General features: G+C 40.4%; 1 protein-coding gene across 1 annotated transcript in view; it reads right to left on the bottom strand.

The window, feature by feature from the left end:
- Nucleotides 1-16,163, bottom strand: part of WSB2 (WD repeat and SOCS box containing 2) — a 542,619-nt gene that overhangs the window by 492,975 nt on the left and 33,481 nt on the right. The window contains exon 2 of the mRNA XM_044068353.1: nucleotides 15,793-15,967. Coding sequence (XP_043924288.1) covers nucleotides 15,793-15,967 — 175 coding nt within the window. The remainder of the gene's footprint in view (nucleotides 1-15,792; nucleotides 15,968-16,163) is intronic.

Raw genomic sequence — 16,163 nt, 5'->3', positions numbered from 1 at the left:
TGCTACAGATGCCCCAGGATTCCCACTCCTCTTTTCTTGATGTACTGGAAAATATTAGGGTTCAACCAAACACTCTAATAATGGGCGATTTCAACTACCCCACCATTAACTGGGAAAACTACTTGTGTACCAACTCCTTCACACAACGCTTTCTGGAATTCATAAACTCCACTGCCCTGGATCAAATTATCCGCACCCCCACCAGGGGCAACAATATCCTGGACCTAGTCATTACCAACATGAGTGACCGGTGTTCCACACCTGAAGTCAACTCCTCGTTGGTCCGATCAGACCATAAGCTAATCACCCTTGATATCCACATCCCGCCCCCATCCCCAGTTAAGGAAACCACAATAAAAAATTTCTCCAAAACCAACTTCATGCTTCTTAAGACAGAAGTGGTGAACTTCATGACACCCATGCAGATGGACAGTACAACGACTGCTGAATCCTACACAGATGCAATCTATAAGCACTCACGACTGCATGGATCGTGCTATCTCAAACAGAACCAAGACGCTAACCTCCAAAAAAAGGAAGCCAATCTGGTGGTCCCCTGCCATAAACAAACTGTACAAAAGAAGGAAGAAAATGCTGCAAAGAGAGTAAAATCCCATGAGTGGAGGAGTTCCCTGGTCAGCCTCAGTAAGAAGCTGAGATCCCTTATAAGATCCTCCACAGCTAGCTATGAAAACAAAATTGCCACTGATTCTAAGGACAACCACAAACCACAAAGAATCTCAATGGCAACACCCAGATCTGCTCTGAGTTACAGCACAACGGCACGAAAATTACAGAACCAACTGACATTGCCAACATCCTGGCAGACAGGTTCAGTGCTAACTTTACCCCCCCTCACCCCCAAAAGGGCCCATATCTATACAGGAAGAATGCAGAGTCCCTGTAATCACAATTACGCAGGTAAAAGATGCACTCTCTAAAGCCAAAAACACAGCATCCAGGGGACCGGACAACATCCCAGGCTGCATTTTACATGAACTTAAGAATGAACTGGCTCCCCACTTAAGAACCATGTTCAATAATAGCCTTGCATCAGGCTTTGTGCCCACTGAATTGTGCACAGCAACAGTTATCCCACTCCACAAAGGGGGAGCTACCACTGATCCCTGGAACTATCGACCTATTACCCTGATGAGCCTGGTCTGCAAGGCCATAGAGCGCATCATCATGGAACTCATAAACAAAGACATTGGTAACCTCCAAACTCTGGATCCCACCCAGTTCGGGTTTGTGAAAGGCAGATCATGCCTCCTGAACCTGACAGACTTCTTTGAGGCAGTCACCAAAGCTGTAGAAAGGTGGTTCACACAGCCTATCTTGATCTCGCCAAGCCTTTCAACACCACCCCCCCATTCTGGAATTATAGCCAAACTCACTAAACTAGATATAAATCCCTACATCACAAGATGGGTTGCCAACTGGCTCACTGACAGAACCCACACTGTAAAAGTTGCACACTCCAAATTTGCCCTCAAACCAGTGACAAGTGGAGTACCACAGGGTTCAGTAATGGGACCTCTCCTGTTTGGTATCTACTTCTCTCATGTACAGGCTAACACAGAAGGCATCTGGCTAATGAAGTTCGCAGATGACTGCAAACTAGGAGCCATAGTAGAGTCCCCAAATGATGGAAATCCTACAGACAGGCCTCGCTGAGACAGATGCCTGGTGTCAGAGCCATGGCCTCAAGCTCAATGCCAAAAAGTCATTCCCTTTGGTAAAAACTCTGCACCCATGAACTACTACATAGACAGCAGTCTACTTAACACCGAATGTGTGATGACAGACGTTGGGACCCAGGTGGACAGTAGTCTGCCCTTTGATAGTCACATTGCCACAGTAGTCAGGAAGTCCTTCTACGTGGCACACCTCATCATAAAAGTATTCTCATCCAGGAAAAAAAGAGTTCATTGTTCCCCTCTACTCGACACTCAGACCCATTATAGAGTACAATGCCTCATTTGGAATGTACCTCAAGACATCTGCAGCAGCTAGAAAGGCCACAGAAGTACCTCACATAGAGAATTACTGGCCTCAAACAGATGCCCTACACTGACTGTCTCAAAAAACTCCAGCTCTACTCCGTAGCACAATATCGCCTACTCCGAGATGATCTCTGCCTAACATATAAAGCTATGTCAAACCCAGAGCTGTTGGACATGCTACACCTAAAGAAATCCCTATCCCTCTGAGCTACACGCTCTAGGGAACTAAACCTTGTCACCACCATAAACAGGACATGCTGGAGGGATAGGTTCCTGTCCCAGAGACATCCCATACTCTGGAACAGGCTACCCATCTATGTCAAGCAAAGCTCTTCATTAGCACTCATGAAAAATCTTGCTGAGTGGATGGGAAACAGAAAATACACCCCGGGGATCACTTCTGTGTCTCTGCTCGACAGTGGCACAGGAAAATAACTTTCTTGGGTGGCGTAAGCCAATGAACCTTGTTGGCTAGGCTTACGTAGGCCCTCAGGCCGATAGCCTAGTACCTACCTACCTATGAACCTATGTATAACCTGGACATACTAATGAAGATGTTGCTTGGGGAAATAATTCATTGTGTATCAGGGAAGTGCTTGTGCATACATGGTCAGACTGCTGAAGTGACCGCTGGGCAAGGCCCAAAAGCTTGATAGGTAAATGAGTCAGCACATATATTTTTTTAACAATAAGAGTGAAACTCTGACTAGTGTTATTGACTGACTTTTACAGTCAGTGATTTACCAATTCTATCAAAAGGATTTTTAGGGACAGACCTAAAACATAAGGCAAACTTGAGAACATCTGAAGGAGGTAGTTGTGTTATAACTCCATACACACTTATCTACACATATACAACAGCAAACAGCAAGTTATTGGTTTGAGGTAAAATATTTTACGCACATGTGACTTGAAAAGAAAAGTAAGATCCATGTAATTACTTATCTGAAAGATCAATGATCAGCTGCGTGTGTGGCATTATTCAAAAGATGCTGGAGTCTTGCTGTAGTTGACAGTAGGGTTGGCCAAGACTAGGATAACTGTAAGGCATGTAGTTGTTTCTGACATATGTAATAAGGTTTTCCACAAGTCCATTTTGTTTTTTTTTTCATTTTATTTTTCCAAGTTTAAGCTTTTGTTGGGACTGCTTACTGCTTGTATGTTTTTTGTAATGGTCCTCCCAAACTCGACAAGCAAAGCGTGCTGTTATCTCATTGACTAGTGTACTTTTTTGGCAGTCATTTTTGGTAAAAAAGTGTAAAGCATTTAGCTGCTCTTTACATTAATTTCTGTATATATTTTCCTAGTGTAGTTAACCATGGAAAAGACTGAGGACTGCTGGGAAAGTGTGGTACTGTAGCTCTGAATGATTTGAGGGTACAATACAAAAGTCACCAGTAATCTATAATATTGGAAAGGAGGTATTCCTCCAAATTGTGGGCATGTTTTAGTGACATCAAAGATACTGGCAATGTTTTAAAATGCTTAGATGTCATTGACCTCAACCATTTTACATTTCAGAAGAATGACTTCTGTACCAATGACGGATGCAAAAGAAAAGAAGCAGTCTGTGTTGTAATGTCATGGTATTTTCAATTGTAATTCAGAATGGCTTACAAAAACGGGGCATTTGAACACTCTGGTGTTACAGTTATATTGTGTTTTTATAGGGGGTAAAGTAGTGTACACCCAGGACTACAAATCGGTCATCACCTTTCTGTGTGTGTGCAGAAAATTAACTCTACACCCTTCGTTTGTTTCCTTAGACATTCATAATTCTATAGACTTAACAGTATATAATATGATGACATAGTAATATATTAAACTGACAAAACTACAAAGGGGACTTAATGAGGTGATATAATAAGTGCAAGATGTAGATATATGTGCTTGTAACGTCATAAAAACATTGAATGGAACGTTAGTTAGACTCTCTCTGTCTTGGCGTGTTACACTACTTTCAAGGGGTGACTTGGGCAAATGCCTCATTTTGGTATATGTATATACCAGGAACTGTACAGAAGGGTCATTCAGGGGAAATAATTTGTGTACCAGGGAAGTGACTGTGCATACATGGTCAGACTGCTGAAGTGACTGGTGGCCAAAACAGTTTATTACATCATTCTGGCGCTTATGCATACACAACACAAACAACGGATTCAATGGCTTACTGCAAGGTGCCATGCCATGCTCTCTCAGCTGATCTATTTGTTAGAAAATTGCAGTATAGATATGGTGTAACAAGCACAGTTTATCTTTAACTCAGGTTTCAGTTATGGTTATTATAATTTTTTGTTTATATGAAGAGTTGTATGAAAGGTTGGACATTAAAGAGGGAGAAAAGGACCTGTACCGATTGGCTAGACAGAGAGACCGAGCTACGAAAGATGTGCAGCAGGTAAAGGTGATAAAGGATAATGAGGGAAACATACTTACAAGTGAGGAGAGTGTGCTGAGCAGATGAAAAGAGTACTTTAAGGGGGTTGATGAATGAAGAGAATGAGAAGGAGAGAAGGTTGGATGATGTGGGGATAGTGAATCTTGAAGTGTAATGGATTAGCAAGGAGGAAGTAAGGATAGCTATGAAGAGGATGAAGAATGGAAAGGCTGTTGGTCCAGATGACATACCTGTGGATGCATGGAGGTGTTTAGGTGAAATGGCAGTGGAGCTTTTAACCAGATTGTTCAATGAAATTTTGGAAAGTGAGAGGATGCCTGAGGAATGGAGAAAAAGTGTTTTGGTACCGATTTTTAAGAATAAGGGTGATGTGCAGAGCTGTAGTAACTACAGATGGATTAAATTGATCAGTCACAGCATAAAGTTATGGGAAAGAGTAGTGGGAAGCTAGGTTAAGAAGGGACGTGATGATTAGTGATCAGCAGTATGGTTTCATGGCGGGAAAGAGCACTACAGATGCGATGTTTGTTCTGAGAGTGTTGATGGAGAAGTACACAGAAGGTCAGAAAGAGTTGCATTGTGTTTTTGTAGACCTAGAGAAAGCATTTGACCGGGTGTCTTGAGAGGAGTTGTGGTATTGTATGATGAAGTCGGGAGTGTCAGAGAAGTATGTAAGAGTGGTACAGGATATGTACGAGGGTAGTGCGACAGCAGTGAGGTTTGCGGTGGGAGTGATGGATGTGTTTAAGGTGGAGGTGGGATTACATCAAGGATCAGCTCTGAGCCCTTTCTTATCTGCAATGGTGATGGACAGGTTGACAGACAAGATCAGACAGCAGTCCCCGTGGACTACGATGTTTGCAGATGACATTGTGATCTGTAGTGAGAGTAGGGAACAGGTGGAGGAGACCCTGGAGAGATGGAGAGATGCTCTAGAGAGAAGAGGAATGAAGGTCAGCAGGACTAAGACAGAATATATGTGTATAAATGAGAGGGAGGATAAAGGAATGGTGAGGATGCAAGGAGTAGAGGTAGCGAAGGTGGACGAGTTTAAATACTTGGGATCAATAGTTCAGAGTAATGGTGAGTGTGGAAGAGAGGTGAAGAAGAGAGTACAGGCAGGATGGAGTGGGTGCAGAAGAGTGTCAGGAGTGATTTGTGACAGACGAGTACCAGTAAGAGTGAAAGGGAAGGTCTACAAGAGGGTAGTGAGACCAGCTATGTTATATGGGTTGGAGACAGTGGCACTGACAAAAAGGCAGGAGTTAGAGCTGGATGTGGCAGAGTTAAAGATGTTAAGATTTGCACTGGATGTGACGAGGGTGGACAGGATAAGGAATAAGTATATTACAGGGTCAGCCCAGGTTGGAAGGTTTGGAGACAAAGCCAGAGAGGCAAGATTACGTTGGTTTGGACATGTGCTGAGAAGAGATGCTGAGTTAATTGGGAAAAAGATGCTAAAGATGAAACTACCAGGTAACAGGAAAAGAGGAAGGCCTAAGATAAGGTTTATGGATGTGGTGAGAAAGGACATGCAGGTGGTTGGTGTGAGAGCAAGATGCAGAGGACAGGAAGAAATGGAAATAGATGATCCACTGTGGCGACCCCTAATGGGAACAGCTGAAAGATGATAACGTATCCAGCTTTCACGATTCCTTTATTATCTGTTAACAATATGCACATACTGTATTGAGGAAAAAAAGAAGTTATGTACTCACCATAACATTCCATGTTTGTTGTCAATCTCGCTGTTCATTCTTACAATGATGGGTTTGGAGCGGATCCTCGGCTCTGACTCGGCCGAATACTTAGCTGAAAGTCTCAAACCTGGCTCGTGACAAGAAGGTATCCCACAATGCAGTGGTGTAATTCCCCAGATCTTGTTTGCTGCTACTACTGAACTATATACATATCAACAAATATATACATATATCAAGTCCATACTACAAGTATTTGAAAGAGAAACAAGCAGAGACAAAGAACTCCTGAAAGTAGTAAAAAAAATCTACTAGGTCCACAAGGAGTCTTTGGCAGGGGGAAGGAGGGAGGGTGCGTAAGAATGAATGGCGAGATGTACAACAAACATGGAACATTATGGTAAGTTCATAACTTCTTTTTGTCCTATCTCGCCTTCATTCTTACAATGATGGGGGTGGCTCATGGGAGTACACCTTTAAGCGCCATGGAACCAAAGGATTACCTGTCCCTGGAGGCCAAATCCACTTTGTAAATGAGCGATTAAACTATGTGGAGTAGTCCAAGTAGCTGCTGCACAAATATTATCCATGGGAATTCTGGTTTGAAAAGCAGATGACATAGCCACTGCTCTAGTGGAAAGAGCCTTCACTTTGAAAGGTAAATCTCTGTGATTTGAGCTATAGATGAATGTAATACAATTAAAAAGCCAATTGGAAATAGTTTTTGAGACTAAACTTCCTTTTTCTGCATCAGAGATGGATACAAATAATTGGTCAGATTTTCTGAAATCTTTGGTCCTATGCAAATAGAATCGGAGTTGTCTATGCACGTCCAATTGATGTAATTTGTACTCTGCTTTGTTGCTATGATTAGGGAAGAACACAAAGTTCTATAGATCGATTTATGTTGTTTGGAGAACAGACTTTAGGTAGAAAAGATGGGCTTGTACACAAGGATACCCTATTCCTTATGAAAAATCAAATATGGCAATTTAATAGAAAGACCTTGCAACTCTGACACTTCTAGCAGAAGTTACAGCCACTAGAAACAAGGTCTTCCAGGAAAGGCACTTGAGATCTGAAGATCAAGAGGGCTCAAAAGGTGGTAACATGAGATGAGACACAACAAAATTTAGATCCCAAGGAGAAAGGGGTTCCTTAAATGGAGGTCTTAATAACGAGGCACCTTTTAAGAAGACTCTATACAAACTATGTGACATTAAGTTGGAAGTAGAATCACCAATGTGAAAATCTGAAATTGCAGCGAGTTGAACCCTGATGGTTGCTGCAGCTGAGCCTTGTTGAAACAGTTCCGCCATAAATACCAAAATAGAATGAATAGTTGCAGAAAAAGGATTTATTTTCCTGTCTTAAGCTCAAAAGGAAAACCTCTTCCATTTACTAGAATACAGCCTTCTAGTGGAAGCTTTATGCAAGGACAACAAGATATGTCTAACTGTAGGAGTGAAATTGTGAAGCCTGACTAAACTGGGAAGTGGAGCAGCCAAGCTGTCAATTTCATGGTGTGGGGAGAAGGAGGACGGTCCCCTGACAGGAGTCAGCAGATCTGGCACAGGGTCCAGAATCCAGGGCTTCTCCTGAAGATGAGGCCAAAGGAAGGGGAACCAAACTTGGCAAGGCCAGTAAGGGGCAATGAGAATTATCCTGCTTCAGAGTATTGTGCTTTCTGAATTACTCTGGGTATGAGAGGAAAGGGAGGAAAAACAAAGAAATCAAGAGGGCCAACCATGAGCAAGTGCATCTCTCAGCGTCTCCCCTGGAGAGGGGATTAGGGTAAAGTAGTTGCTGCACTTGGCATTCACGGGAGTGGCAAACAGATCGCAGCAAGGCTGTCCCCATGTTCAGAAAATCATTTCTGCTACATTGTGATTGAGAGACCACTCGTGAGGCATTAGGATTGCTCTGCTCAGTTTGTCTGCTATCATGTTGTACTTCCCTGGAATGTCTGTTGCAATTAGAAAGCGCTGGGAAGAAACTGCCCATTGCCACACTCTTTGGGCTTCTCGACAAAAGGGGTAAGATCTGGTTCCCAAACTGCCCACTGCCACACTCTTTGGGCTTCTCGACAAAAGGGGTAAGATCTGGTTCCCCCCTGCTTGTTTATGTACCAAACCTGAAACATATTGTCCGACTGTATCTCACTTGTCCCTAGAGGGAGACAGTCTTGAAGTGCTTGCAATACAAGAAGCACTGCTCTCATCTCTAGTATATGCAAGTGAGCCTCGTGTTCTTGCCATGTACCTTGGACTGTTTTTCCCAGATAATGCCCCCCCACTCTATCTGGGAAGCATCCATGGTCACTGTAGCGAATGGTTGATGTGGAACAAAGCGTCTGCCTATTGTCACATGAGTGGAGTGTATCCATCATCAAGTCATTCTTGCAAGATTCTGTTATTCTGATCAGGTGAGACAACGAAGTTCCTGACGTGACCATTGGGAGAACAATAGCCATTGAATGAACCTCATGTATATTCTGGCAAGAGGGACCAGTGCAATCGTGGAAGCCACTGTTCCTAGTAATCTTAGGATTATTTTTGCTTTCATTTTGGTCTTGGGAAGGAGGTGAAGAATCTGCTGTCCGAGTGCTATAACTCTTTCTGTTGGAAGGTGTGCTACCATGGAGAAAGTGTCTAGATCTAGACCCTTGTTGGTTTAACTTATTACTCCACAGTAAAAGTCTACATCCTGCAAAAACCAAGTATAATGTAGTGAAATCCCAAGGCTATAGATTAGCTCGAATTACCACAGAGATGGAACCATTTTTGAGAAACCTGAACAACTTGGAGAATGATTTTCTAGTGAGAGGCTATGAAAGTCAGATGTTAAAAAACATCCTGGAACCCATTATAGAACTGAAAAGGAATAAAGCACCTTCACTCAACCTCCCCAGTAGAAAAATGTTAAGTAATCCCACAGAGAATAACAAATGCAAAAATAGCTGCATCCTGACATACACTTTGGATTATCACAGTATCAAAAATATTATTGAAGAAAACTGGGACACTGTCACAGGAAACCCTTTTCTGATTAACATCTTAGGTGAAGCCCCATCATTTGTTTATAGAAAGGCCAGGAATATTAGAAGTTTTGTTGAATTTAAACCTAGACCATGAGAGAAAAGCACTAAAAGATGTGAAACTAATTGTACATTTTGTATATTTATACAGCAAGGTGATAGTTTTTATTGCCCTTATTTAAAGAAGATCATTAAAACCAGTGCAGGGGGTGACTAACACTAAAAGGTAATTTACAGGGCACAGTGCAATGAATGTGATGCATTCTATGTGGGCAAGACTGTAAATAAACTCAAGCGAAGGATTTCATGTCATCGGTCAGAAATCCACTGTGGATGTAAAAATAATGCACTAGCCAAACACCTTTCTCTTAATAAAAGACACACAGGTTTTAAGTTCCAGATCCTGGATCGCATAGACATGGGTGAAGGAGACATCCCGAATATTCTGGAGAAACGTGAACTGTGGCAATTAAAGCTGAACTCTTTTAGAAAGCCTGGACTAAAACTACTACTGTTCAATTAAAAGTGCACTGGAACTTAGAAAATTGCCACATTGCTTACATGACTAATTGTATTTTATTTTTTTCTAAAAATTGGTTTTAAATACCATTTTAAATAATTTGAAATTTAAGTGTATATTTTGTTTCCATCATCATACACATATATATATATATATATATATATATATATATATATACATATATATATATATATATACACACACACATACATACATATATATATATATATATATATATATATATATATATATATATATATATATATATATATATACATATATATATATATATATATATATATATATATATATATATATTTATTTTTTTTTTTATTTATTACTTTTATTTTATTCTGGTTCTCTTTTCCACTCTATTCAAAATGATGGTAATAACAATACCAACTAATTATACAATTATATAGGTTTTTAGGGTTCTTGTACACAGACCTGAAGAAGTCTAGAAGGACGAAAGCGATCTTTGTTAACAATAGGTTATGAAAATATAAACTGATTTTTACATGCAAAATGTATATGTATACATTTATATATAATTTTTGATCGCAAAATGAACTAAGGTTGATATATTTCCAGCCATGTAGTATATTGCCTTGTATAAAATCACAGACTTAATAATCTACTTACTAATTTGGTTAAATAAGATGTACCATTAAAGTACATTAGGGCTATATATTAAGACAGCTACTAGGTAGGGCAGGACCAGCTCGAATGTCACACTGATGGGGGAAGGGATGTGAATTTAACATGTGTACCAATAACACTTTGTTTTACAGCACAATAAACCACTCCCATGCCTGATAAAAAGTATATATATATTTAGAAAGCTTGTGAGGAAATTATTACTCTATTTTTGTTTTACTTGGACCGCTTGTCTGTGTACTTAATAAAAGATTTTCGACTGGAAACAGACTGCCTGCCTTGCTTGGATTACTTTCGAATACTTAGTAATGCTGTAGAATTATATATTTTCAATTATTACTTTTTGACTTGAGTTTACGTTCGCTACTTCTACTACTATTTTCTGATCTGATTAATATACAGTGATTAACTAGAAATATATGGACTGAAAATCTTCCACACAGAGAAGTTTCTTACACGGTTTTGTTTTTAGACCCACTACACTTTAGTGAGTTGTTTTGAGACTTCGGGGATACCACAGAGATTACTTGTTTTATGTTAATTTAGAGAAAGACCATATTAAGTTATACAAGGGTATAGAAAGTGAGATTTAAGGTTAAGTGATGTTTAACTTGAGGGAATGCAGGGGCAGAGCCAGGATTTTGATAGGTGAGTTTTTATGAGCGATTTGAATTGTTTGATGAGGAAATTGAGGCAAGAGTAGTTGGTATGATGTTCCATAGTTTAGCAGTATAGTTAGAGATAAGGCCTTCTCCAGCTGAGTTCTTTATTCCAGTAAATTGTACTAAGTATTTATAATCACAGCAGAGGGATCTAGGAGCACAGTATGGCTGAATTAGAAGGTTGAGTGGTGGACTTTTGTTTGGGTGGTGTAGAATTTGGTGGGCTAGGCTTAACTGGTTAAAGTGAAGGAGATGTGGGAGTTCAAGCCAACCAAGCTGTTTGAGGGATTGGTAGTGATGTGACTTGCATTGTGATTTTGTGGCAAATTTGGATATTTTATTATAGCATGCTTCTAATTTGTTAAGGTCTGATTTACGTAGGTTGATAAGGATAGGAGATGCTTGCAGAAGTGTAGATAGCAGATGGGTTCTAGCCATGGTGATTCTTGCAGAAAGGTGTTAGAAACTGGGCATTCCTGTACAGTAGTTTCTTGTGGACTTTTTGATGCTTTGGTCTATATGGAGGTCAAATTTTAGACTGTTGTCAATTACTATCCCAAGTAATTTGGTGTGGGTAGTTGGAGTAATAATGGTGTTATTTTTAAGAGTAAATGTTGAAGGTTGGGGAGCAGGGTGCAGTTCTAGATTAGGAGGTTAGTTTTGTTGGGATTTAGTATCGGGTGTGAGTTAGCCAGTTTTCCACGGACAGGAAAGTTTCTTGGGTAAGGGTTTGGAGAGTTGTAAGGGATGGGGCTGCACAGACCAGGGTTGAGTCATCAGCATATTGAATTATGCTGGCTTTGGGGGTAGCAGTGTGTAGCTGGTTGGTAAAGAGTGAGAATAGGAGAGGTCCAAGGATAGAGCCTTGTGGGACCCCGATTATGACTGGAAGGGTGCGAGAGAGGGTTTGTTGACAACGAACGGCTTGTTGCCTATCTGCTAGGTAGTTTTGGAACCAGTTAAGATTTGTGATATTAATGTTTAGGGAGAAAAAGACATTAATGAGTTTGTAGTGGTTGACCATGTCAAAGGCTTTTGACAGGTCTATGAATAAATTGAATACAAACTGGGAGTTATTCCTAAGTTGGTTAACTTTTTGGTAAAGGACAGTAGGGCAGTTGTTGTGCTATGTGCAGGACGAAAGCTGTGCTGGGTACTAGATAGTAGGTTATATGTGAGGTGAGGTATGTCATGAGCTGTGTGTACTACTTTTTCTAGGATCTTGGATAGGGAAGAGAGAATGGCAATGGGGCGGTAGTAAGTTCATAACATGCCCTGCCTTTGTGGAGGGGTATTATGTGTGATAATTTCCAGATAGAGGGTACCTGTGCTTCGGCTAATGATCTGTTAACGACCAGATAGAGGGTACCTGTGCTTCGGCTAATGATCTGTTAACGAGTATAGCTATAGAATAAGAAATGTCTTCTGCTGCGATTTTAAAATAATCAGTTGGAAGGTTGTCGGTGGCTAATGTTGTAGGTTTTAGTTTTTTTAAGGTGCTTTTTGATGTAGCTGGTGGATACTGGGTATAGTTTAAATTGGGTGAAGGCAACGCAAGCGTGCAACTATACAGGATGTAGAAGTTGGATACAGAAATATCAAAGTGCAAGTGGGAGGTGTGTGTGTGTGTGTGTTTGTGTGTGTGTAAGGGATTGGTAGGTGAAAGGTGTGTGTGGTTAAGGTGAAGTATAAGTTCAGTAACAGTGGGGGGTGGGTGGAAATTGGAGTAGGGTTGGGGAGCGAAGTGAGCAAATGAAATGAGCGAAAGGAGCGGGTTCAGACCAAGAGGTTGCAGTTGTGCTCAAAAAACTATCAGTTGGGTAGAAGGCAGGTAAGCTTTACTGTTTGATAGTACTGCCTGACTGAGCCTGTTTCTGCATTTAATTTTACTTTTGGCAATTTCACCATGTAGGTGTATAAATAATATCAGTAAATTATCTAGTAAGGGTAGAGTAGGGACTAGAAGCTGGGGAATTTAGGCAGGAACCTAGCGACCAGCAAGCTGAATACCAGTTAGGGCAGAAATATACGGTTACACAAACTCGGTTCTTTTAGTTTATATATAAACATACACTGTTGCAGGGGGTTTCCTGGGAGGTAGCAGGCGGAATCTTTGATTTGCCGATAACAGGAGATTGGAGGCGACCTTTAGGTCTATAATTCCCGCAGGTGCTTCTTGTAGCAGGGAACTGAAAATGGGGAGAAATAAATGAAATTAGTTCAGCAGTCATGTAGATAGATTAGGATGTTAGAGCTAAGGATTGGGTGTGGGAGAGGTAGCAAAGGACAGAAGAAACAGGAGAGAGTTTAACAGTTAGAATGTAGAAAAGCAGAGTTAAGTACCACTTAATCATACTTCTGTGTTATCTCCATAACACAGCATCACACAGTTATGGTTAAGGTACCATTTTAAAGCTAACATTTATACAAACAAATTAATTACAAATTGTATGGGTCTACATGGTATATTTACCAAGATATTGTGATTTGTTGTACCAAAAAGGTAAAAAATATGCACAATATCAGCATTCCTTGGCAAATATTTAACAATGACTTACATACACACCATCAACATTTACACTGTTGGAAAGGGCAGTGTCTGAACAACCTATGCATTTAAATTTTTAGTCTAGCTCTTATAGTTAGAGAGTTATGAACATTTGTTTTCTGTATGGTATTACAAATGGATTATCTGAAAATAAGCTCAGGCTGCACTGTTGTTCCTATGGTGGAAGTAAGCAAGCAGCATCTTCTGAGCTGCTCCAGAGTGAATGAGTTAAACATATCCTTAACAATAAGCTATCGTCTCCTCCCTAGCAAGGTTTCAGACCAAAACACAGTACTAATACTTACCGAATGACTCAACTTAATAAATACCATCAATTAAAAACAGAACACAAACAATATTGTATGTGCACCATTCCAAGACTTATTACAAGCCTTTGATACAGTCTTCCATGTGAAGCTACTGCTTCAGCTATGATCCTTAGGTCTATTATATCCCACTTTCTCATGGTTGAAAGCTACTTGTCAGATCACAAGCTGTTAAATAACAAAACAAGCTACTCCACCTTGGTACCAATTACATGTCTGTGTACCTCAAGGAACAATAATTGGGCCCATCTTGATCAACATATTTAATACTAATTTGCACACAACTGCTAAACGTGCCAACCTAATCCAGCGTGCTGGCAACTGTACTCAGACCTACAAATAATACAAAAGTAGTGGCTTCTAACACTAAATTACTAGCGGTTATTATTGACAATTTGAAACCTGACTTGCATATTCAACAAACTACCAAATAAAAATCCCCAAAAGCTGGGTTTCTTATGCAGAGTTAAACACTACCTCAATGAAAGTAGCAGGACAACCCTCACCTCCTATCTCCTTCCCACACTTATATGTGTCTCATCAATTTTCACCAACCTCCACGCCACCCAGAAGAGCAAGCCCGAGGAGGGCTACAATAAGGTTGCCAAATCTGTATCCAATAAGCTTACGCTACTCATCATTTCATTTCCATTAAGCACCTCAACTGGCTAGAGGTGCCCTACAACCCCACACTCTCTCTCAACTACACGTAGCTCATATAATAATTTGTCATCCTGAAAGGTGCCCTAGACTTGATGCTTTGCTACAAACGTGCACCTAAACTGGCAAGTGCACTCTAGTGATAAACATCTCCTCATGGTTCAAAAGTCCAGCTACATAGCTAGAGATGGTCTTTAGTCCGGCCATGTCTCCAAGGCCTGGAAGACCAGACTCCCAGTCAGCCTCAGTGAAAAACCATCTTCAAAACTAAACTAACTGACATTTAACTGTGCTGCTGTTACATGCCAGGATAAGATTACCAACTTGCACTAACAAGTGACATACTTAAAATTCTGCTGAACCATTGTAGTACTGAAACTGTAACAGTTTAAAACACTTCTACAATGCACTACTCTTAATATTGTATTAAGTGTATTCAGATATATAAAAGACAGATAATAAGCTTGACCAATTTACTCCACCTCAATAAGCTACATATACCAATCAAAGCCCTCTACCAGTAAAAATCAAGAATCTTATCAAATTATTGTTAACTTTATCCTGCATCTTCAATCCTAAGATGTTACTTAGCTTTTGTTGTGCACTCTATCCCACAAGTCTACATACACTGACTAGCATATAACCCAGACTCGCAACAAACAATACATCTTAGGACTTGTGCCATCCCTCACAATCATGCATGACTGTATTTTTTACTTTTCTACCCTCAGGTCTTAAACTACAATCTGTTATCCCAGATGGCAAAATCATGTGGCATTACTATCCATGCATTCTTGCAAGTGGCAACGAACTCTTACCGCAACTCCATAAGCAGCCACTACCATCCAAAGTTTTCTAGGAAAAGGGGGGAGCAGACTTCCAAGCATTTCTTCTGTGTCACATATTCATGTACTCTCACCTACAAATCAGTTTAGAATCTGTCAATATAATTAATGCATGCCTTTGGAGTGTGGGAGGAAACCAGAGTACCCAGAGAAAAAACACACAAACATAGGAAGGACATGCAGACTCTACATAAAAGGTACCCCACCCAAAACTCAAACTAGAGAACCTCTAGTTATCAGCCAACAATGCTACCCACTGCACCACTTGGTCTGAGTTATCTTTGCAAGTCACACACCTTGCACTCTCCTTAGTATGGAGGACAACATCTAAAAATAATAATAAAAGGTGCAATAATGCAATTCCATTTTTTCTTAACCTGTGGAGTAATGGTACAATTTAGCATACAATAGCCTAATAAAATAAAAAGCTACTCACAAATCTAAGGTACTGCTGAGGGGCCAGGGTACAAGCTTCACTAGGCAGTGCCCCTGAGACCAAGCAAAATAGGAGCCATCTGGAGAGAATGATACACTCCACGTCTCACAGCCTGACTTACGATCTGACTGATGTGCATGTTCCGGAATAAGTTCTGCAAGTAAAGCAGGCTTATCTGCAGTGGGAATAAAATAAATGAAGCAGTGAGTTAAACATCTGACAACTTGGCAACTTTGTGGCAAAAGCCTTATATTACACAACCTGATCAGGCTTATATGAACTGTCCCCGAGTCAGTCTAATAAAAATGTAATTATGTCTGCATTATTGGTGCATCACTTATAGGGATGCCACAACATATTTTTTAAAGATA

Source organism: Protopterus annectens, chromosome 4.part0 (genome assembly GCF_019279795.1).
Source record: "Protopterus annectens isolate FY-2018-M chromosome 4.part0, PAN1.0, whole genome shotgun sequence".
Taxonomy (NCBI): Eukaryota; Metazoa; Chordata; order Ceratodontiformes; family Protopteridae; genus Protopterus; species Protopterus annectens.
The sequence above is the reverse complement of the archived record's forward strand: the minus strand, read 5'-3'. Positions and strand labels throughout refer to the sequence as shown.